The 24,323-nt window shown below is 34.2% G+C and overlaps 2 protein-coding genes and 3 long non-coding RNA genes across 16 annotated transcripts in view; 3 read left to right on the top strand and 2 right to left on the bottom strand.

Moving 5' to 3' along the window:
• Positions 1-24,312, bottom strand: part of LOC105148749 (neprilysin-4) — a 26,539-nt gene extending 2,227 nt beyond the window's left edge. The window contains exons 1-18 of one of the 11 annotated variants that reach the window (XM_087406611.1): positions 15,547-15,685; positions 14,649-14,906; positions 13,438-13,465; positions 10,506-10,617; positions 10,213-10,415; positions 9,018-9,172; positions 8,588-8,782; positions 4,176-4,293; positions 3,804-3,989; positions 3,347-3,607; positions 3,047-3,249; positions 2,782-2,961; positions 2,498-2,709; positions 1,241-1,463; positions 928-1,104; positions 644-812; positions 315-524; positions 87-193 (exon numbers count right to left, since the gene is read on the bottom strand). In XM_087406611.1, the coding sequence (XP_087262737.1) occupies positions 87-193; positions 315-524; positions 644-812; positions 928-1,104; positions 1,241-1,463; positions 2,498-2,709; positions 2,782-2,961; positions 3,047-3,249; positions 3,347-3,607; positions 3,804-3,989; positions 4,176-4,293; positions 8,588-8,782; positions 9,018-9,172; positions 10,213-10,415; positions 10,506-10,617; positions 13,438-13,465; positions 14,649-14,681 (2,772 nt within the window). In that variant the 5' untranslated portion in view covers positions 14,682-14,906; positions 15,547-15,685. Of the gene's footprint in view, positions 1-86; positions 194-314; positions 525-643; positions 813-927; positions 1,105-1,240; positions 1,464-2,497; positions 2,710-2,781; positions 2,962-3,046; positions 3,250-3,346; positions 3,608-3,803; positions 3,990-4,175; positions 4,294-8,587; positions 8,783-9,017; positions 9,173-10,212; positions 10,416-10,505; positions 10,676-10,816; positions 10,957-13,437; positions 13,466-14,048; positions 14,128-14,648; positions 15,252-15,546; positions 15,686-24,226 lie in introns of those variants that run through there. The other 10 variants (XM_011060649.2, XM_011060651.2, XM_087406609.1 and 7 more) reach the window with 10 other exon arrangements.
• On the top strand, positions 2,718-8,605 carry LOC147909785 (uncharacterized). Of its 2 annotated transcripts, XR_015545223.1 has the most exons (4): positions 2,718-2,852; positions 2,937-3,328; positions 3,848-4,100; positions 8,518-8,605. It is a non-coding gene; the product is annotated as an uncharacterized LOC147909785 (long non-coding RNA). The 2 variants fall into 2 exon arrangements; XR_015545222.1 differs by lacking the exon at positions 8,518-8,605 and having other exon boundaries at positions 3,848-4,181.
• On the top strand, positions 8,766-10,504 carry LOC147909786 (uncharacterized). Its single transcript, XR_015545225.1, has 2 exons — positions 8,766-9,180; positions 10,179-10,504. It is a non-coding gene; the product is annotated as an uncharacterized LOC147909786 (long non-coding RNA).
• LOC147909787 (uncharacterized) lies at positions 14,334-15,311 on the top strand. Its single transcript, XR_015545224.1, has 2 exons — positions 14,334-14,473; positions 14,613-15,311. It is a non-coding gene; the product is annotated as an uncharacterized LOC147909787 (long non-coding RNA).
• Positions 15,491-18,042, bottom strand: LOC105148750 (mitochondrial tRNA-specific 2-thiouridylase 1). The gene is given in 8 exon segments (XM_011060655.2): positions 15,491-15,610; positions 15,613-15,697; positions 16,026-16,253; positions 16,336-16,503; positions 16,577-16,803; positions 16,879-17,063; positions 17,142-17,307; positions 17,482-18,042. Coding segments are annotated over 8 exon segments (1,185 nt in total). The 5' UTR covers positions 17,558-18,042; the 3' UTR covers positions 15,491-15,560.
• Positions 24,313-24,323: the final 11 nt, after the last annotated feature.

A 24,323-nucleotide genomic window follows, 5' to 3' on the forward strand; every position in this document is an offset into this window, starting at 1 on the left:
AAACAAACTTTCTATCATAGTTCCACCAATCGGTGAAACTAGATTTTTTTTTATTCAAATTAGAGAAGGAAAATTTGTGGAATTACTCTAAATGCCTGTTTAATACCGCCGTTATCGGCAATATTTTCACCTTGCGTATTAACACCATCTATCTGCATTCCAACTTCTGTCACGGTATAATTTGCATATTGATCTACAAAGAGGAAGATCTCGATTACAAAGGCAAAAGCATCCGATTATAATAGATCTTTCTATGTCTATTGCGCGTTTCACGCGTTTCGATTGATCAAAGAGAAAATTTTCTCTTTTCATACCAATCAGACATTGTGCTCGCCGATGAAAACCATCAACCGCCTCGTCTTTCCACCATCTATAAAGATTCCCATCTTTATCAAACAATCTGCCTTTATCGTCAAATCCATGAGTAATCTCGTGTCCAATTACGACACCAATCCCACCGTAATTTAAACTTCGTGGAAAAAATCTATGATAAAAAGGTGGCTGTAATATGCCCGCTGGAAACACTAAAAGAAAAAAACAGAATAAAAGTTTTAGATAGTTTAGGGAGTGATTTTTAAACGCAAAATCATGAAAAAAAGATAAAAAGATACGGATATAGCTTCCTCTCAAATAATAAACTGACTTATCTGATTTTTATTGCGACTGTAGTAAGCGTTGACGACCGCTGGAGCAGTGTTCGTGTTCCACAAAGTTTTATTGACAGTATTGCCAAGGTGAGCTTGTTCGACTCTGGTTAAATGTTGCAAAATATTTAAAGTATTCTCGAAGTACTTGTCTGGTCGAATTACAACCTGGGTTAAAATAATATTAATTATATTAGCAATTCATTCCCATTTTGTAATCATGCTTTGTTACGTGTCGTTATGGTGTGTCTCAACAGATATTTTATATGTGAAGATACGTTACATCTTTATAACGCTCGTTCAGTAGACGTGGTTGTAGGATAAAGTCCGGATAGCCGATTCTCAGCGACATAGAGTTTACTTTTTCAGTCGCCAAGCACTTTGTTTCGTCGTCGATCCAACTAGTTTTATCTAGCAGCTCTCTAAAGGATCGCTGTATCTCTCGAGTCATCGATAATGTCTGTCGTGATAAAGGAAAACATTCCCTGGTTCATATATTTAATAGAAAAGAGAGATATCCCGTTTCTCTTTTTCTTTTACTAGTTATTTGCTAAATCGCAGTACTCGAGCATTCTCAAGTCAAGAAAGATACTCACATCGTTTTTACTGTTTTTGTCAAAATATTTTTTAACAAACATCGAACCAACGGCCATATCCATATTAGAATTAACTTGGGTTACGCAATTTTTCCATCTCGACGGCGCTTGTTCTCTACCGAACAGAATGTAGTAAAACTTTTGTTTCACTTGCTGAAAACGATCGTCCAAATTGTTTACTCTGTGTCTTACAAATCTCCATAAAAGATAATTTGCCACTGTTCTGAAAGTAAGAAACAGATTAATCGTAATGTTTTGCACATCTGTGTTAAATATGCAAAAAAAAAAAATAAAGTCTTATTGCTCCTGCACGCTGGCCGCGCGGCAAGCGTTTCCGCGTCCAGTGTGCAGAAGTCATTAGATCAAAAGAAGGATCAAGAAAAATAAAGGCTGTGTTCGGTTTTAATTGTACTGCAAAAATGACGTCAATACAATGTACTGCCATAGTTGTTCTGAAATTACTATCTTTGTTGCCAGCACAAATGTTACAGTATAACGAATATTTCTGTAGTAGTTTCAACAATCAGTGAATAAATTTGTTCAGCGAGATCATTGTAAATGAAGATATATATGGATAAGATATATATGGAAGATATATAATGGATAAGAAAATTAAAATGTCAATATGTACAGCTATGGTAGAGGCTACAATTGATATTAGTAGTGACAGTAATAGTTCTTCAGACGAAGACTTCTTTCCAAAGATTTATATTTATTTATATTTTATTTTATTTATTATTTTTTATCATTTTTTATTATTATAATATTATATTTAATATTATATTTTTATTTTATTATATTTTTTTATTTTTGTATTATATTATATTTATTATAATATTATTATTATTATATTTTTTATTATTTTTTAAATTATTTTTTATTTTATTATGATATATTTTATTTATTTTTATTTATATTTTATTTACTACTTTTCATTTTACGTGCATCTTTTTCAGTTAAAGTTAGTGTATATATTAAATTCGTTTCCTCGTCAAACAGTTTTACTTCTTTTGTATTCTATGCGACGCCATATTTACACTGCGACTACTGCAGTTTGTAAGCAGCTACAATGATCGCAGTGCAAATATGGTTAATGTTTATGACGTCATTGGAACTAGACGATGGAACTAGATGCTCGCAGCATGCCAGCTAATACTGCCAACTAATAACTGAACGAATTTTTAATACTATCAGCAATGACAGTGCATATCTGAACACAGCCAAAGTTGCAACATATAAAATTTGTAATAAGTATACCTAGGTTGTGTCTTTGAAAGTAAAACAACCAAATCTTGGATGTATTGCAATGCAAAAACGACAACTGGCTCGAAAAAATGTATCGGTCGAGCCAAGACGATCGACAAATAAAGACACCAATCGATTTGCGGCACAAGTGCTCTCAGTTTACCTACACTCATTCGTTGATAGAGCTCTGAAGAATTTCGTCTTTCATCCGGTGACGATGTAATCTACGAGATTCGAGATCAATCAGTGATCCTGAACAGAAAACGATAATAAATAGAGGAGAAAGTGATACATACTGACGCGAGTTGCGTTTCGAATTCGATTAGCTCTTCGACATCAATGGTCGCATTATCTGAGGATGCACCAAGTAAGATTACGATTCCCATTAAGTAATCCTTGTATGCCTTGAGGTAAATCGCGTTCGATGATTGAAGGAAATAATCCTTTGTAGGAAGTCCGAGCGATGTTTGATCAAACTGCGAACGAAATATTTCTAATGTTAGCTTCTGTGGCAAGACGAGATACGAGAATTATACGATATGGCGAATCACACTCTGTTACCTGTATCACGTACTTGTCGCTGTTTTTAATATCTGGACCTACCCATTCTGAGATTAATACTTCATTATTGTATAATCGAAGTTGTGCGGTCAAGCGAAGCCAGTCGAATTTGTCGGGATCCCAATTTGATTTTAGAATTGGCCAACCACCAAGTTGATCCAAAAGGCGGATAAGTGGTCGTTCCATACGTTGCTCCAAGATCTCTAGCCACATTCTTACCGCATTAAAAAGCTCACGCATACGCGTATATTAATTTGCCGCCTATCTATTCAAGTGCGCCAGGTGAGCCTACCTACTTACCATAATTCATACAGCTTTGAAACAGATGTTTCGCTTTTATCGTAGCATCGTCCCTGTCTATCTCATCGGCGTCATGTGATATCGGATCTTCTAACAATTCTCTCAGCACAGAATCCAATGACTCTCTGACCATCTCGAAAGTATCGTAGCCGGCTTTGTCTTTCGGAATAGGATTTCGTTTCGCCCAATTACCACAAGCATATTGATAGAAATCCTGACACGGATCCACGCTCTTATCCATATATTTCAACATTATTCGAGCTACATTTGAGATACACTTTTTTTAGCATTTTTGCAACTCCCTTTTCGCATTTCGTATTTTTGTTACGTTGTTTTACAAACAAATATTTTAAACATAGCATTTCCGCAAATATACAACTTTCCATTTTATTTAATGCGTCAGTGGGAAATTTTAAAGGATAAAAGAAAGAGATCGTAGCTAGATTAATACATATACCTTGGGCTTCTCTGATACTTTTTTTATTTCCTTCGCCTTTCCAGAATGTACGAAGATCAGGCATTTCATCATTTTTGATCGCAATGTGTCCATCGGCCATCGACAACCACGTTTTATTGATGAAAATGGAGAATGAGTCTTCCTCTTGGATTCTTGCTAATTCCTCCTTCGATCGTTTTTCGATACCTACGTTCGCGAAACTATTATTAAACGGCATCACTTCTTTTTCTGTGTACATTGAAAATTTCTTTCTGCATATATTGAAAAATCCACAATTCAATTGAAATTTGTTGGACGGTAAGAATATAGGAATATTGAATCAATATATTATATATTTATTTTTAAGTATTATTCGAAATAGATGATAGTTACACTTAATTCCACTATTTTCATAAGTATCATCAACCTGTTTCTCTAGATAATAATCACCTAAGAAATTATTTTCTTTAATGTCCTGCGACTTGTTTTTGATCGTGTCACCATTCATCACCTGTGCAAAATTCAATAACAATCAAGGGAATCCTTCTATAAAATTAATCACTTATAAACGCACGCACATATACGCATATATCTCTCTCATAATAATATGAAATAATAATATGATAGTAATATGATGATGATGATGATGATGATGATGATGATGATGATGATGATGATGATGATGATGATGATGATGATCATTGCTCCCTCGTATATTAAAATGGCAGAAAAGAAAGGAAAAGGAAAGGACTATGCCCAGTTTAGGCCCTGGCTGAACAGCATTGAGACCTAACTAGGATTGTAGAACATAAAAAAAGGATTAAAAAGTTCCATATGCACAACTTTATAAAATGAGTCCCTTGAAAGCTGTTCAAAGTTCGCTATTATCATGTATTATATAGTTTTATTCGATTTCTCGAATCATCTAGTATTTGGAATATGTCCAAATCTTGACTAAAATCTTTTTTGGATATGAATAGTTATAAGTGATATATATTAATCGATGAAAAGGGAAGAGAGAGAGAGACACTCGAAGTATGAAACCAAAGGTTTTAATTGCCTAATTGAAATGTGGCCAATATATGGATCATATCTCTCTTCCACATCGAAACTCTCTAAAAGTAAAAAAACATCATTAACCGTTTTTGCTGACATATGAATGCCTTCGTCAAAGTATTGGGCATATCCCAGATATCATATAACTGTCATTACATGCACACACCCAATCGTACAAATCATTTTTGTAAAAACAATAATATCCTGGAATGGCTTGAGCTTCTTCACCATTACGTTCTATCAACATACACATAATAGCAAACACGATGCATATGCCTAGATTGTATTCGAGTTTTTTGATGAGAATAACATCATGTACGACTATGCTATAATTAACAAGATTTGTTGTCTCAACATCATAACTTATCTGTATAAAATATTGTCATAGTAATCATATGCTCTCTATAATATGACTTGGCCTGTTTAATCTTATGATCCCAGACTATATAAATCATCTTCTGTTAGTACTGAAAACCCTTTCATCATCCAACGAGACAAATGCGACAGTTTTGCGGTTCAGATTTTGTTCTTGAATTAATCGAAATAATCGAATTAATCGAAAATTTGGTTTGTGCAATCGATCTAACATAAGTTGTGCAATTTCTTTCAAATGTTCAGCGTCTATGATGATCGAATGAAACATATTATGAAAAGCAGCGGCATTTAAAAATCATTCATCAGTCATTAGATGGGGAATCGATTAGATAAAATGATTAAAATACGCGAAACAAGTTTTAAGATGTCCATTGATAACTCTCACGACAAATCTGACTTTTTATTCCCTAATGTCACGAAAACCTCTGTCAACAAATCACTTTTGTGAAATCTATAACGTACCTCTCAGACATCTTCTCCGTAATTGTTTGCATGATGATTGGATAAGACTAGTGGTACATAGTCATAATAGCTTTGGATAATTCTAGCACTCAGGGAAATTTCTCCTATAAAGTTGGGCTTATGGAATTTTTTATTCTCTTTTGATACCTTAAAATTTTAGGCATGTCTCAAAGTTGTTCATGCGGGGCTCAAATTCCCCTAAAACTGGGCATCCTTTCATGTCATTAATTTTTACTATATGTATAATACTTCCTCCTTTTTTGCTTATTTGATAATCATCACATCGATTAACGAGTGTTTATAAAATATAATTACAAGTTGATATAATATTCTTTTTCAATACACAATATTATATACATATGTAATACATGCGCGCGCGCGTGTGTGTGTATGTGTGTGTGTGTGTGTGTATAGGTACAAGGTGTCCGGTAAGTTTTGACAAAGCACTCATGAACAGATAGACCGGGTTAAATTGAATTGAAAAGTCATTTTGCAATTTCCGCAATTTTTTTTTAGTCACCCAATAAGCAAAATTGTAAGAAATAAGCGATGACACGAGAAAAATTATCAGGGCGCTCCAAGATTTGAACCGAGGCCTAGTCTCCTCCATGGACTTTCGTCCTGTCAAGAGTCACACAGACTTGACACTGATAGCTTCTTTACTGTGCCTATTTCCTCTAAATTTCTTATAGAATGTTTAAAAGCAACACATAAAACAATCTATATCTTTAAGAGTTCTTTAAGAAACATCTTTAAAATATTTCCTAAAGAACTCTGAAATATATCTTAAAGTTGTCTTATGCGTCGCGATTTTATCTGCTTAGAGTCACCGATCAACTCCGATTAATTTTGATCGGCCTTATTAATATCCCTTATTCGGCAATCTTTAGAAATTAATATCTCGTTATCTATTGCAAAAATTACAAGATAGTAGAACAGACATTTCGACTCAGTTTAATCCGCTCTATATTACCTGCTCATGAGCGCTTTGTCAAAACTTACATTCTGTACACGCACGCACGCACGCACACACACACACACACACACACACACGCGCGCGCGCGCACGTTGTGTATATACGAGTATACATACACAAAGCACAAATGTTATGAAGAAGCGAATTTATATATAATTGTTAAGGTAATTGTATCGCAAAATGACTTCTTAAAATTTGTTTGAAGTTTTTACTATTTGAAGATAATTGGTTTGTTTTCCTGCACTAGACTGCACTAGAACTCTCTTTCTCGCTTTTGACAAAAATCAAATACACACACACCCACCCACCCACACACACACACACACACACACACACACACACACACACACACACACACACATATATACACTTATCTCACTTTAAATTCCAAAAGTAAACACAGTTCCGTCACAGAAAATAAACCTAATGATATTCTCTATACATACGCCTAATTTTTAGGGGAGAGGGGGAAGTAACCAGGCATGTTCAAAAGTTAATACTTTTAATGTATGTTTCCTGCTAGACAAAGAGCTAGACAGTACATTCAATTATAGTGCAAAAGCGATGTTTAGAAATTCAGTCAAAAATTAAAAAGGACTAAATAAATATGATATAAATCACCTAAATGTCTTAAATCGAAGAAAATGGAGGGTAATCAGTCAAAAATTATAATAATTACGAAGCCTTAGAAAGTTGCTTTATTACTTCACTAATATCCACTTCGCGTATCAACTCATTCTCAAATACCGCACACAGTGGAGAAATAATTAGTTCAAAAATTGCTGCAGATCACAATTTTTGGACAGTAATTTTTTCCTCCATTGAGCGGCGACCTCATGTCTGGTGCCTCAGGCGATTGCCCGAGTCCGCCCACTGTGTAATACATCTACCTTAAAATATATATGTAAGGTGGTTGTGTGTGTGTGTGTGTGCATGCGTGCGTGTGTGCGGGTGTGTGTGTGTGTGTGTGTGTGTGTGTGTGTGTGTGTGTGTGTGTGTAAGGGTGAGCCGAAGAAAGTAAAGTCATGTTAATTGAAATCTAATAATGCGTAATAGTTAATATTTTATGCGCCAAGAAGAAATGTGCAAAACTCCAATGCAGTCGGATTATATATCTTCTGTTCTGTCAAAAATATTGAAGTTTTCTTTAACTTACAATAAAAATTATGAAATGTTAATTTCTGAATTGGCAACGTTCTTTTCCTTCTGTGTTTACTATTCGTCACGATTGATTTCAAATGTACAAACACTATTTTAATTCGCCATTTTGGATATTCGATACGCAATTTTTCAACGAATTTTCTAATTGGCTGTAAGATAATACTGAAAGAGATTTTGGGGAATAAGAGAACAAACATAACTAAAGGGATATGGGAAATTCTGATTTAGATCCTCGTCTACATTGTATTGGCAAACCCTCGTGAGGCGCTAATCTAATAGCGAATTCGATTGGATTCAGAAATTAACATTTTATAATTTTTAAGTTAAATTTTAAAATTTTAACACTCTTAGCAGAATAGAAGATATAATGCGACCGCATCAGGATTTTGCACATTTCTTCTTGGCATAAAATGCAACTAACTATTGCATTTATTAACTGCGCACTATTAGATTCCGATTAACACGACTTTACTTTTTTCACGCACCCCAATTGTGTGTGTGTGTGTGTGTGCGTATATATATATATATATACATATACACACAATTAGGGTGCGTGAAAAAAGTAAAGTCGTGTTAATCGGAATCTAATAGTGCGCAGTTAATAAATGCAACAGTTAGTTGCATTTTATGTCTTAATCTCAATAGTTATATATATATATATATATATATAAAACTATTGAGATATTATGAATTATTTATCTCTAGCAACTACTACGAGAATTACCGATAATGACAATTTCCTGATCAGTCATTAGTAGGATCCATACTTGTATACCTTGATTTTGTCGATTTGGCTATACAGCCTCACGTTGTCTGAAGCCGAAAAGGAGCTCTCCGCCATACCACTTTTCCTATCTGATTCTTCCCTTAAAAGGGATTCTGCCAATTTGCCGTTAGCAAAACGAGCGTGTGCGTGAGATGAAGACATCGCCCGATTGTCCAATTTGAAACCATCCCTCGTGTAATTCTCCTGAAAAGGATCGTCTTGTCTTCGGGATATTTTCTTGCCACTTGTGGCATGTGTGGATAGAATGATTGCAGATTCAAGGATATGGGAATAGAACAGGAAGATAAAAGAGAATGAGACGAAACACGAAAATATGAAAAACGGTAAGAGGAGTATATAAAAAAGGAGGAAAGAGGATTATTTTTTAATCAGAGAACCAAATTTGAGATCGCCTTGAATTTGTTTGGAGATTAAGTACCCCGTCGATGTCTCTTTTTCGTCGATGGGGCGATTGCGATTGAAATGGAGGATGCGTATCTACAGGCACGTAACTCGTTTTCATATCGGGAAGCAAAAATCGATCCTCTTCTTCGGTTTCTTCTGTTGTATGTTCTACGTCGTTGCGACTGGTAGCTAATAAAGTAATTAATCAATTTTTTAAGGGCGTTCTTAAAGAACGTACCTACTTGTAATTTAACTTTTTCATCTCTATAATCAAGTCAAGAAAATCGATATCATTTTAATTTATTAAGAGAGAATGTATACTTTTATACGATAAGTCTTTAATATGTATTTTGTTCGTGTATACTATTTAATATGATCGCAAATAATGACGAGACTGAGACTTAAGTTTTTTAGTTTCATAATTGTATTGACAATTTCGCGTAATAATAATATCGTAAATATTGACAATATCGTAAATCAATCTATTGACAATATAATCGCTGTTTATTCTGTACAAGCATTATATCGGAATAGATTTGATTATTGAAGGAAAAGCGTTAACTTAAAAATCGTTTATCGTGTATAATAATGGAAATTCTTAACCTTTAGATTACCGGCATTAAAGGTTATCAAAACCTCATTGAAAAGTAAGAAAAACATGTGTATAAAGGATATATCCTATACAATGTTTCTATCACGGCTTGAGCCGATATATCGCCTCTTCGGCGGGAAAGGTTATGGAAAAAATTAAAATTTGTTAAATTTGTAAATAATGCATATATAATGATTTTTGAGATCGCTAAATGCTGTGGTGAGGTCAGAAAATGATAATTTTGAATAAAGCTGAAGCCATTATTGTAAAACAGCAATAAAATAAATCTTAGGTAGAACTCTCCTTCGGTTTTACCCAGAGCTAACGACGTGGACGTAGAGAGTTTGACTAGCTCCTTTTTCTTTTTTATTTTTTTTTTGTTTTTTGAATTTTTTGATATTTTTTTGATAAAAAATTTTTTGATAACAAAATTTTAAAAAATTTTTTTTATTTTTTTTTATTTTTTAGTTTTGTTGATTTTTATCTAACTACATCATGAAATATCGTATATTTTAACTAACTAATTATATCATGAAATTAAAACGAGCCGATATATCGATTTTCCGGCGGTCTAAAGGTTAATTGTTTATTATATTCTTTCAGCTATTGTGTGTATTCGCAGTCATGTGGAACTTACACCAAAAGACGTCATCTTCGATCTTTTTTATATCCTGTTCCTGTTGCTCGTAAATAGAAACCGCGTGTGAGTCGAAGGTTTTGGTTGTAGCTTGAAATCGCGACAGAGCGATAAACACTATGGTGATTGGTAGCAACACGGCAGGTATAAGGAGCATCAGTTTGACACGAAAACGTCGCGCTTCGCTTCCGCCAGTACACCATCTAAGTTTTACAAAAGATTCACTCACTTGTTAAAAATGTGAGAAATTTATACCGAAATATGTAGAAAATAAACTGCGACTTGTCACACACTTGAGTCTACCGGTTTCCTTATTGATAGCCAATCTGCACGACGGACACGGTCCACTGCTGAAAAAGTCATCGTCGCTGAATTGATTCAAGTTACTGCCACTTTGCATTTTCTCTGAAAACAATTAAACATGTCTCCATTGGACGAAATTAATTATAATCTATTATATTAGGTGTTGGAATTAATTCGTAGCGTTTTACAAGTGATGGGAAGTACTTTCATTAATGTATTTTTTAATGCTCATGTGAAATAAATAACATTCTTTCATTAAAAAACGCTACGAATTAATTCCAACACCTAATAGTATAATTATGTGCCATTTATTAAAAGATGAACAGATAGAGAGATAAAAGCGTGTATGATATCCTTATAGAGCAGACCCTCTAAGGATACAAATTGACTAGTAAAGAGTGAATGAACAGAAAAATTCGGTTCACTATAATAATAATAACTATGAAATAAAAATAAAGAGTAATAAAATCTACAAAATCTATAAATAAAGTGAGAGAGAATATAACATGCTGAGAGCATGAAACAAATTATAAAATTTAATTTAATGCATCTTTGAGAGAGAGAGAGAGAGAGAGAGAGAGAGAGAGAGAGAGAGAGAGAGAGAGAGAGGAGGAGGAGGAGGAGGAGGAGGAAGAGAGGTGAATATATTTTGAACATTTTCTAGCAAAGACACAGTATAACACAGTAAATCATCCTTATTGTTTGCCAATATTGAACAAGAATATGATTTACTATGTTATTATGTCCTTGCTAGTAACACTCTTTGTTTACATTATGTATCTATATTTAATAGACACAGGACAGATGAATAAAATTAATCTACGTTTTTATTATCGGTTTATTTTAACTAATATATTTATATAGAAGGTATAAAAAATATTGATACATTTGTAAAAAAAAAAAGAGAAATGAAATAAATTTTGCCTGAATATACAAATAGGGGAGGAAAGTTGTTACAATTTTTTATTAGCAATTTTTCCGTATTAATGTCTTTAAATATTGAAAATTGAAATTGAATTTCTTGTCATATAAGCGTAAGAACCAATTGTTCTCCGACCATTTGCACATTCACACAAATCTTTTAATATTATCGCCACCAATACCATTAGACAAATATATCCAATGAAACATCTATAAGTCTTACTGTTGATATGATATGAGTGAACTTTAAGTTTGAGTATGTTATTTTAATTTTTTACATATGAATAGACTAAAACTTATAGATATTTTATTGAATATATTTCTAATATAGTACTGGTGATGATAACATTAAAAAATACTTTTATAAATATGTAAATGGTCCGAGAATAGTTCTTACGCTCGTATAACTGCTGTTATTTATTATCTTCCATTTAAAAAATATTTGATAAAAATCCCAAGACCACAGCTCAAACTTTAAGTGCACATCTTTTTAAAAAAGATGAAATTAATAAATAAATTAAAAAAAAAATAACGATGATGATTATAAATATTAATGTTCTTATGTATAAATGTATGTATGTTTAAATGTTAATAAAAATAAATGTAAAATTAATAAGAGATGCAATTTTATAATATAGAATAACTCCAAATGAAATAGTTAAAATATTAATATTTATTTTCAATTACAAAATGTCAATTTAAAAAAATTTGAAAAAATATATGTTAAAAATATCAATGTAAGTTCTACCAAAAAATTTCATAAGTGTACTTGGAAGGTATCACTACAAATTTCACGTTTAATAAATATTGTAATTTTTTTTGGTCTGAAAAGGAAAACTATTTTTGTTTTCTAATTTAGTCTCTAACTACTTTATAATATATTGTATATTATATATGTGTATATATATATATATATATATATATATATAAGGTGTAATAAAAAGAAATCCATTATTTTTCCAATAGATGGCTTTAGTAATCTCGTCTACGCGTGATACAGATTACTAAAGCCATCATTGGAAAAATAATGGATTTCTTTTTACTACACCTAATATATATATATATATATATATATATATATATTCATTCTTTATATAATATAAATTTTTTTGGTACATATATTCAGATATAACATTTAAATTTAAAATTCAACAATTATGCGATATCTTCTAGATGCGTATATATTAAAAATTAATATAAGCCTGAATTAGTTTCTGAATATGTCATCTTTAGTTAAAAAGTTTTAAATTTTTTTGAGTCTGGGATACTTTTACTCTCTTTATGCTACAGCCTTTGTAAAAAAATGCATTAATGTGCTTAATAGTTAGTTATAATCAATTAAAAATAATATAAAGATGATTTTAGTTACAAATTTGCGAAAAACATATGTCATTAAACTAAAATGACATATATGTTAGTAAGCTCCTCGGTTGAGCTAATTATCATTACTTTAAAAAACATTAAAATACTAATACTAAAAATGAATTTTAAGAGATTCACGTTTTTACACTTGTTTCACTTTGTAAGTACTCTACTTTTCTTTCTTTTTGCACGACTGTATAATTTTGTAGAAGAGAAACAAAGACGATTTTTAATTTCAAATATGGGGTCAGTATAACAACCTATTTTGATCGAAGTGCAACAACCTGCCGGAACTTTTCATTTTTTATTCAGAAAAATACAAATCGAAAACCAGTATACACATAGATTCAAATAAAACGTATAATTATAATCAAATGTATGCAAAAGAAAACATACAAACGCATAATCAACAAACCTCTACCTTATACGTATATGTATAATAATAGATACAATTTATACAATGAAATATTTATTTTCAACAGTAAAAATCAGGAAAACAAAGCGTCTTCTAAATAATGCAACTATAGCGGCTAAACTATGTGAAATTATAAAGAGTATCATAAGGATCACGTACGAAGATTTGTAAAAATGTGCTGCCATTCGCGTAACAATTAAAAAAACCTAACTACAACAACTTACCCCATGTAATAACTTGCCCCAGTCTCTTCTACAACAGAATTTCTTATAATATATATAATTTGCAAATGTAATAAAATTAAGGATCAACAGTTGTGAATAATATGCTTCAATTACTTTCCACAGAATTTTATTCTCGTTTTTTATTAATTCGATGATATTAATACTACTACTACTGCTACTAATAATAATAATAATTATTATTATTATTATAATAAAGACTGAATTTCGATAATACAATTTCTACAAAATTCATGTAAAGAAGAATAGCAAAACTAATCGTGCGAAAAGCTGTTGAACCATTTCTAATCGATTCTATTGAATTGAGCGAGAGGAATTAAATCGTTTTTAAAAAAGAAGAAAGAAAAAAAGGAAAGAAAACACTATTGCGCGAAATTCTTATAATTTTCGCGATTTAGTTAAATGTACATTCGATCGTTCAATTTACTCTCGTGAACGATAGGTACTATCGTTGCCTATTCACTGAACTAATCCTGAACACAATCTTGAATAACAACGTAAACACAAAACTTTTTATTTAGCGTCAATGACAAACGATACATTAAATGCGCGCCAAAATCGAAAATGGACTAGACAGATAGATTATTATGTACCCGTCCTCGATCGAAGCACGAGTGTTAACTCGTCGAGTTCGCGAGTGTCTACGTACTATGAGAGTTAAATAAATCTACCAAGCGGCATTTGTGTTGGAATAATTTACATACATAAGGTCGCAACGCCAATCGCGAGAGTAAGCCGAAGAGACACGGCTTTGTACATAGTATGCATACACTCTCCATGCACACGCGCATGCACATATACATGCGTACGCACACGCACACACGTACACACATACATAAGTTGAGAGATATTTTACGCGCTCCTTACATCGAGTTACTCGTCAATCGACCCTAATAACTTGCAGTTATCGTTCAATAACACGATACGCCATATTTCACATTCTACGCGCGACCCCGTCGTTATTGAGTCCATCTCATCATCTATCATACTGATGACTGATTATTCTCTGCTCCAAATTGTAAGGATATAGATACATATATCTTTCAACTTGAAATATAAAAATAATATAAGAGACGCACGCGTAACAAGACACGATGCTCATGATACTACTTGTTTGGTTTTCTTAAAAATTAATAATTGTTCTTTGGAATTTTTAGATAGGAATCATCCTACTTTGGCTGTTGCTTACTCACTTTCATTATTCCCTTCTTCGACAGGGTAATCATCGTAGCTGGGTAAAATGCTCCAATGAAATCTATTGTAATCGTTTATGCTCGTCTTCCGTAGGATGGCCTTCATCGTTATTTAAGTCCTGACAGTCTGTGACAAAACTGCGGACACGTGTTAATATCTTGATGATATACATATAAACAGCATTCATTCGATTAATGTTCTTAACAATAACGCGTGCATACATTCAGTGAGTAATTTCCATCATCGAAATCATTTATCTGAAATCGTTATTATATCATGATGAGAGATATAAAAGATTCTTTATGTCCTATATTACATTCGACATTATGAATAGAATTCTTTTCCTCTCTTTCATTTCTAAAGCTTTCACTTTCCTTAAAATTATATATTTAAATTTCTTCCAAATTTTAAATTAATTTTTATGGTTATCATAAAAATATATATATCACTACAAGTTAGTCTGAAGAACATATTGAGAGAAGTATGTTATGACTATCACTTGGAAAAAATCGAAAATAGCCAACTACGATTTGAATAAACATCTAAATAGAAATTTGAGCGTATTTCTATCGAAACATATTGACAGTGTAAAATTTGAAATTATTGCAATGTGTATAGTCACATGCAAAGTAAAAGTACACGCGCACAAAATTAAAAAAAAATATATGTATATATTTCGTGTGTATATACATTTGATTGATCCATTATGCGATGATAAATAGTACTACACTTGCGCAGCGAGTACATACATATTGTAGCTTTACAATGTGTGTATAGAGGAAATTAATACTTAAATATGTGAAAATAAACATATGTTACTTATGAATAAATTTATAAACGGTTTTACTGAAACATTAATTTTATTAATTAAAAATATTCATATATATTTATACATACACAATGAGTTTAATTTAAACTTTATTAGATGCTATTAAATTATGCCACGAATGTAATCTGCACAATTCCGCCCAAGTGCAAAATAAGATGGTCCTGCATACGTTATCATTGAGCTGCCCAGACATTCCTCTCCAGAGTACAATACAGCGTACTGAAATTTATATACACATATTTTATATTCACTTTTATACTCACTCACTCTCTCACACACACACACACACACACGCGCGCGCGCGCGCGCGCACGCACGCACGCACACGCACAAATTAGTCAATCTATGATACAGCCAAACTAATGTGTAAAATTAAGCAATAACTGAAAAATGAATGATGGCATGTTATTACCTAATTTATCGAAATAAAGCTTGGTTAAATGATTATTTTATGATAATTTAATTGTTATTGCGTATATAAAGTATCAAAGTATCATAAAAGCACTTTATATCTTCATTATATAATACATTGTATATTATTAATTACCTGTCCCTTTGTAATTGCTCGTAAAGGTGCATCAAGACGAATAAATAAACGATCATTGGACATCTTGTATACTCTACAAGCAATTAATGGATCTCTGTGTTGAAAGCGAAAGTTACAATTTAATACGCCATTATTCCATCTCAATTTGCACGGCTCCTCACTGATCCAATGTATTTTCCGTGTTATTAAAAAGTCAGTGTATAATGCTGAATGAGTTGTACCACCTACCTATGTACATCAGAAAACAAAAGTATTATTAACAAATTATCTTAATTTATTTTCAACAAAATATTTATTTTCCATCGTGTACCACTGTAATAGTATTTGACTTCTGATCTTTGTTAAACACGTAATAAGGTTTGAGGCAGCCAGCAATTTTACATCTTTGCCCTATTGTCCGTTTGTGAATACCATTGTGTTTACCTATCTGCAGTCCACTGTCCAGATCTATATAGTTACCAGGTTTATCTGCTATGTACTGCAATCGTTATTATTGTCATCTTATTTTATTGGAAGCAATCGGCATTAGGCGAGAAATGTGCATCTTTTACCTCTGAAATAAAATCTTGAAACTCACGTTTTCCAACAAAGCAAATACCAGTGCTTTCCTTCTTTCGTGCTATTTGACACAATCCTGCTTGCATAGCCATCACCTTTACATGATTTTTCAAGTAATTTCCAAGAGGAAACATACAACGTCTCAAAGTTTGTTGCGGTATCTGGCCCAAGAAGAACGTTTGATCTTTATTGCTATCTTGCGCCTGTAACAAGCGTACGTCTACAGAATTATAATAGTAGCATTACATAATGTATTTAAATAATGGATTAATTTTACTTAATATAGGATACTTGCTAGTATTTGCTTCATAATTCTCTAGATATGGTCCGAAGCTTGTTTTAGCGTAATGACCTGTTGCAATTGCATCTGCTTGAAACTTGTCACGTGCGAGATGAAAAAATTTATCAAACTTGATGTTTTTATTGCACAAAATATCTGGATTCGGAGTATATCCATTCTGATACTTTTCTAACAAATCACTGGAAAAATTAGGATAAAAATATTGCTATCCTCACTTGTGTCAAAAAGTTCAAATACTTAAATATTCCTTCAAGTACCTAAAAACTTCGTTCCAATATTCTTTAACAAAGTTGATCTGTATCAAAGAAATTTCTAATTTGTCACAGATCCATCGAGCATCGTCATAATCTTTCTCAACCATGCATTTTTCTGTTTCGTCTCTAACATCCCAGTTTTTCATAAATACTCCAGTAATATTAAAGCCTTAAAAAAAAAAAATATATATATATATATATATATATATGCATTATATATATATATATATATACACACATCATGCATACATAAAGATATATATATATATGTGTTAGGGTATGTATACCTTTAACATGTGTATCAACGGAAGAGGTAAAGCTAGAATTTTTCTTTAGTTCCTACCTTTGTTTTTAAGTAGAAGAGCCGTCATGGCGCTATCAACACCGCCAGACATAGCTACGATAACATTTCTAATCATCTTCTCACTATCAATTCGATCAAATTACAATACTTTTTTTCGTAAACTTTTTACAACACATTAATATGGAATACATGAAAGATATAAATTTAAAGAGTTACATGAGCGTGATTCAAATTTAGCCTTTTGATCGCTGATAATTATGAAACATTTTACATTCTTACATATTATATCTCTTATATTCTGAATGATTTATAATTTAAGTCCAAATTAAAATCATAAACTTATCGATATTATATTAAATCCATGGAGGATAAAAACTAAGGAGATCAAACTAGGCTTTGAAAAGTGTAGTTAAAATCAAGTTTCTGAATTGATATCAATGGCGCTCGGTAAGCGGCGTTCGAATAGCAAAACTCCTCTCATATATGCTTACGATATGCATAACCTAAGAATAAAGACGTTATTCTACATCTGACATCATGTTTCGACAATGGCTTAGTTTCCGAGGGTTTAAACTGGATCAGAATATAAGAACCAACCAACTACAGTCGAGCATTCCCCTGTCATTCAACTGTAACAGGGAAATACTCGACTGTAGTTGGTTGGTTCGTACATTCTGATCCGGTTTAAACCCTCGGTGAAAATTAGGCCAATGGCTGCGTTCCGTTTCACATATGATGCGCATAATACATTTATCCTTGTTTAACATTCGGATAACAAGGGGCAGATCATATTCATAATCCGATCTTATTTCAAAATTGTTTTAAGTAATATCTTAAGACGCTAATATGGCTCTCTGATTGGTGACTTCTTAAAAGACGATCTTGAATATAAGATCTGACTATGAATACCAGCCAAGGATAAATAATGCAGCATACGTATCATGCGTAAAAAACGGAACGTAATCAATAACAGGAAGATGTAAATTCACGTAAATTATCATAAAAGAAACAGGAAACAGAGAACAGAGAATAAAAATTTCAACCTATCAGAAATCATGTATTGTGGAATACATAGTTTCTGATTGAAATTCTTATTCTATATTCCCTATTCCTTTTATTGTGCAAAATCCCTAAAACTGTATGAAGAATGGAACATTTTTCATATAAAATTGGTATGACCTATCATAGTGGAAAGAATACAAGGTGAAGTACTCCCGTGGATGCGCAGTAGGAGAGTGAATTTGGGTAACATTTGATTAGCTGTTTCAACATAACCAGCACTATATACGCAGAGACGTATATAGTGCTGGGGAACATTTGATTAGTTATTTTCAGTATTGCTATCCAGTATTACTTGCCAGAGTCTCTATAAGGCCGGAGTCAGATTATGTATTGAAGATAGAGATTAAAGATTAAAGATTGAAATTTTACTAATGAGGAGAAAGAAATTTTGGCTCCTTTTGTTCTGATTGGTCAAACTTCAATTTTTCAATCCTCAATCTTATTCTTCAATGCGTAGTCTGATTTCGGCCTAAGAAAGTCGCGTTAATCTTGTTAAAATTTTCATTGGCTTGAAGTGAAATGGCAGAACCAATCATCGATGCTATTATATTCCCACTTTGAGTATCGTGAACGCGGTAATTTAGATTTTAGAAATTGTAAGAGTAAAATTTACATTAAATTATACAATATTGACAAATAGAATTAATGTTAAAATACAAAATATTTCAGCAACCAATGAAATAATTCATAGAGCATATAAAGATAAATTTAAGGAAAATATAAGGCATGAATATGGGCATACGTGTCATGAAACAAAAGCGACATCTCAATCGAACTAATTTAAATGATCACTTTTGACCACGCTTTTTGACAGCCTCGTCCATATAAATTCGGTCTCCTTAGTCTCTATTCTGATATAATTATAAGCACGAAGTAAAAAAGAGACCAAATTCAAGCGATGGTCAGGCGGTCACAAAAAGTTAGGCTCAATTTCTATAGAGTTCCTCTAATAAAGTCCGATGTCCACGATGCTAAAAATCGGTCCGAGATCTCAGATCGATTTTTAGCATCGGATATCAAGGATTAAGGGAGCGTTTATATTGGCCATAACCGTATGCCGTAATCTGTAAAAATTGACCAATCACCTTTGAGTATTTTCTTCTTATAGTCGAATGAGAGGGGAATACTCGACTGTGATTAATTAATTCTTAGGACTGTCGCACACAAAATTCCATAACAGTATATACATATGTATTATATATAAGGTGTAAACTTAAGCTGCTGAATCAATCAGAATACTGCTTTAGATTACGCAATTTAACGGAAATGGAAATAACAATAAACTTATCCATAACCTCGCAATAAGGTGAATTTCAATTGATTGAAACTCGCCTTATTGCAAGATTACGGAAAAGTTTACTAATCTAATTACGTAATCTAAAACAGTATCCTGATTGGCTCATCGGCTTAAGTTTACATTTTACGTATACTGTTACGGAATTTTGTGTGCGGCAGCCCTTACAGATTGTGGCATACGGTATACGGTTACAACCAATATAAACATTCCCTAAGAGTTAAGCCATCGAGTGATGATTTTTGATTGGTTCCGCCATATTCAACGAAAACGATAGTAAAGTCTGCAGTACACGGCTTGCTTTTCCTGCTGGATTGCTAGATTAGAATCTTACCGCCGTATTGGCTGCGATATTGAGGCATCGTGTGCTCTAGACTTTAATGTAGCTTTTTCCGTCTATATAAAGTAAAAAAAAAAAATAAAAATACCGGCCACTCAACATCCTCCAACCTCATTTATAGCCGCAGTAATTATAGTAACATGTATTAGGTGTTGGAATTAATTCGTAGCGTTTTTTAATGAAAGAATGTTATTTATTTCACATGAGCATTAAAAAATACATTAATGAAAGTACTTCCCATCACTTGTAAGACGCTACGAATTAATTCCAACACCTAATAATTATTATTAAAAAACATTACAGTCTTAGGCTACGTTCCTCTCTGAGGAAAATTTTACTCGAAATATATAGTACATGTAACATATCGCACATAGAGTAAAATCTTCCTCGGAAAGGAAATTTTGGAACGTAGCCCTAATATTATCAGAGAAGCACGACCGACTTAGGGTGCTATTTCATTTTTGCATTTTTGTACGACAATGTGTGTAGGATAGAGAGGTCTTCGAATTTCTCTATTCTATAATCAATCGACAGGCTTAAAAAATTTGTCGTACGACAAATGAAATATCACCCTTATATTAGTAAAAGTATGAAAAAGTATTAAAAAATATTAAAAAGTACTAAAACAAGTATTAAAAATGGCGTCGTTTGCAATACGGACTATAAAATCCACTAATCAGCCATTAAACAACCATTTTTAATACACAGAAATCAATTCATGATTGGCAGCTAAGGCACGTGATTGCATTGACCAATCAGAACACTTAGTATAATACCAGTCTTATAAATCTAGGACTCTATAGTAACCATAAAACGTAAACTTAAGCCGATGAACCAAGGGTATTGCTTTAGATTTACCGGAATAAACTAACGGAAATAGAAATGACAGTAAGCTTATCCATAAAAAATTCAATTGGTTGAAGTTTACGTCTTAGCAAATTGACAAATCATAGTAAATTATTCTTCTCGCATCCGACTGTAATTGGTCAATTTCTTATGATTTAAGGCTTAAAACATTTATTGTATTATAGATCCGAACTTAAGCGGGGAGCACAGACTCTTATATTATGCATAACACATAAAACAAAGAAATCCAATCAAAGTTCTTTATTTCATGAAAAAGAAGGAAACGAAGGATTTTGATTGGTATATTTTCTTACGCCTTACATGTTATGTAAGAGTGTGCTCTTCGCTTTACATTTAAGAATGTCTTAAATATAATTTTAAGATGTCATAAATCAATCCGAGGACTGTATTATTTTAGGCTACGTTCTAAAATATCCTTTTCGAAAGGAAAATTGTATTGGGTCTAAAAAGTATCCGCGGTACTTTGTTACTAGATATATGACTATCAACACACATCTAGTGACAAAAAACCGCGGATACTTTTTAGATGACCCAATACTTAAAGTATATACTACATGTAACATATATTATATCGAATATAGTATATCGAATAAAATTTTATTCGGAGTGATGTTTTGGAATGTAGTCTTAAGACTTATTATTTAAAACAGATTTTAAAATAAGAACGGACTATGAATACCGCCCTATGCGTTTCACAGTTGGTAGCCCTTGAATCTTATAAACAGTACATAGATAGAGAGGACAGAGATTTAGGAAGAGATACTGTCTAACTGCACACACCATGTTATCCTTTCACCATGCTCCAGGACAAAATAGAGAGAGAGAGAGAGAGAGAGATAGAAAGAGAGAGAGAGAATGAACAGTCTCTCGTATCGCTATAAAGTCCAGCTACAAAGTTCTCTAACTTTCGCGTTACGACACGCTACTATTTGAAGAAATTAATCACGTCGGATAATGATTTCGATCGCGATAATTTTCTCTTCATTTTTCACGATTCGCAAGAATAAGCTGTCGCGAGTGTCATACCGTGAACGTGATTTGAGGCTCGCGCGTGAAACTCCAAGACAGCCGAGCAAAGATCATCGGTCAGCCAATCGACGCGCGACTCTTTCCGGGCCGGGCCTGCGGTCAGCAACCAGTCAAACTCATTGAGAGATAAAACGATTGCGACGTACAGTGCACTTCGAATAAGTGCAGTCGTAATTCTCGAACGACGCGTTGCAGCATGTACAACAAAACAATGGCACTTGTAGAAAATTGCAAAGTCACTGACGATCTCTCTACTGCTTTCAACGAACGGCGCGATCTCGGCTATTTTGCGCAGTTCCCATGACCCAGATTACAAGATGGGGGGATTCGTTCGTCTCTTGGAACAGCTTACAGCTGGATGAACCGTTGGCTACAATGGCTACGAGCTACGAGATCGCGCCGCGCGCACATCTCTCTGCATCTTGCTGCGCATTGCTGCGCCCTCCCTACCTATCTACCTACCTACCTACCTACCTATCTACTGCTACCTACCTACCTACCTACGCCTCAACAAAATCGCCGCCAGCGGCGCCGCAACTCAGGGCCGTAATCGCCGTGTATGTAGCACCGAGGTCTTCAACACCCCTCCTATCATATACCGCGATGTCGCGCAACGAGGAAAAATATCGAAATTCGATTCAAATCTGCACTACTAAAAGCGCGCATGTGCTTTACATTCGCATTTTCAGTTTAGATCTGCTTAGCGCAAGACGCGTCAAATTCAAGAGAAAATGATAAAAGTTGAAAAACTCCTGCGAATTTTCGTTTTTTTTTGCCTAACAAAAAATGATAATCGCGCGAAGGATCATTCGTGAAAGAGACGCGCTTTTGCGTTTACATTTGGATCACGCGGATAACTATGCGATGCTAATAAATGTCGCTCGATTATAATACATACATACATGTATATGTAAGAATAATATCGTCGCTGAATTTGCACGCAATCGGTCCCTATCTCCGTTCCTTAATGACCTCAATTCCTCCGTTTTGAGACTCTCCGTATGCGTGCGAGAGAGAAAGTGAGTGAGTGAGTGAGTGAGTGAGTGAGTGAGTGAGTGAGTGAGTGAGTGAGTGAGTGAGTAAGTGAGAGAGAGAGAGAGAGAGAGAGAGAGAGAGAGAGAGAGAGAGAGAGAGAGAGCGAGAGCACGCGACCACGGAAATTGGAGAAGCGATGATCACACAAGCTCGATAGCCATCGATAGCGCGTGAAAGAATTTCTTCGCACTTGGTAGTCTGATCGAAACGTTGCTCGTTGCGGCAAGGATGACACGGATGGTGGACATTGCGATGGTGGTGCGATGTCGTGGGAAACCTGATCATCGGTAGCAGCAATCCCGAGTGCCCGACAGCTCGAGTGGTTGGTAACAGAGACGCCGCTGGTCGCGCCAATACGCTCCTGCGCAGTACATTCCCCACCCCCTCCCCCCCACTCTCATCTCCCGTCCCGCTACGCGACCAGTCGGAGTCGGTTCCTTGTTTGCCATCACAAAATCCAATAGTTTGCCTTGTACCGCTGAAGGAGAGAGGTTGCACGGTTCGACGGTTTCACATACGCGTCTTGCGAAAAAGTGCGGTGAATCCTACGAGTCCAATGTAACGCATGTCTCTTGCTTACGCAAAAGATGTACATTATCCCGCGTTTATTTACCCATACTACAAGATTTCGCCGTTGTTAGAGTGAATTGGCGCGCGCGCATATTCGTGGAAGTGAGAACACTGTAAATTCCTACGAGCAACCGGACCAACCGGCCTGTTAAGGCTTCGTCGATTTTTTGGTCGTGAAAAAACAACGAACCAAGAGAGCCGAAGAGAAAGAGTGAGAGAGAAAGAGAGAGAATAAGAAGATAGGTGTGGAACACAGAAATTGTGTGAGGAAGGAGGAGTCTAGTACATAAGGAGAAACAGAGTGAGAAAATAAGAAAGGAAGAGAGAGAGAGAGAGAGAGAGAGAGCGCGCGCGGGCGCGCGCGCGCGCATGGTGCTGTGTGCGTGGATGCGTACATGTGTGTGAACGGAGCGAACGCGCGAACGCGAACGGAAGAGGAACAGAGAGAGGTGGAGACGGTGAGAAAAGGAGGGAAAGGAAGAGAGAGAGAGAGAGAGAGAAAAAAGGAGAACTCTGCAAATGTAAGGGTCGATTATACGACGCCGTCGAGAGACTCGATCGCGAGGGAAATAGCTGGTGATACATACCGAGGGTGTACGGTGCCTGCTTTGGTGGCGGTGGTGGTGGCGGTGACGGTGACGGTGGCGGTGGCGGTGGCGGCAGCGGCAGCGGCGGCAGCGGCGG

This window comes from Acromyrmex echinatior, chromosome 5 (assembly GCF_024713525.1).
Source record: "Acromyrmex echinatior isolate Ae372 chromosome 5, ASM2471352v2, whole genome shotgun sequence".
In the NCBI taxonomy this organism is placed as follows: Eukaryota; Metazoa; Arthropoda; class Insecta; order Hymenoptera; family Formicidae; genus Acromyrmex; species Acromyrmex echinatior.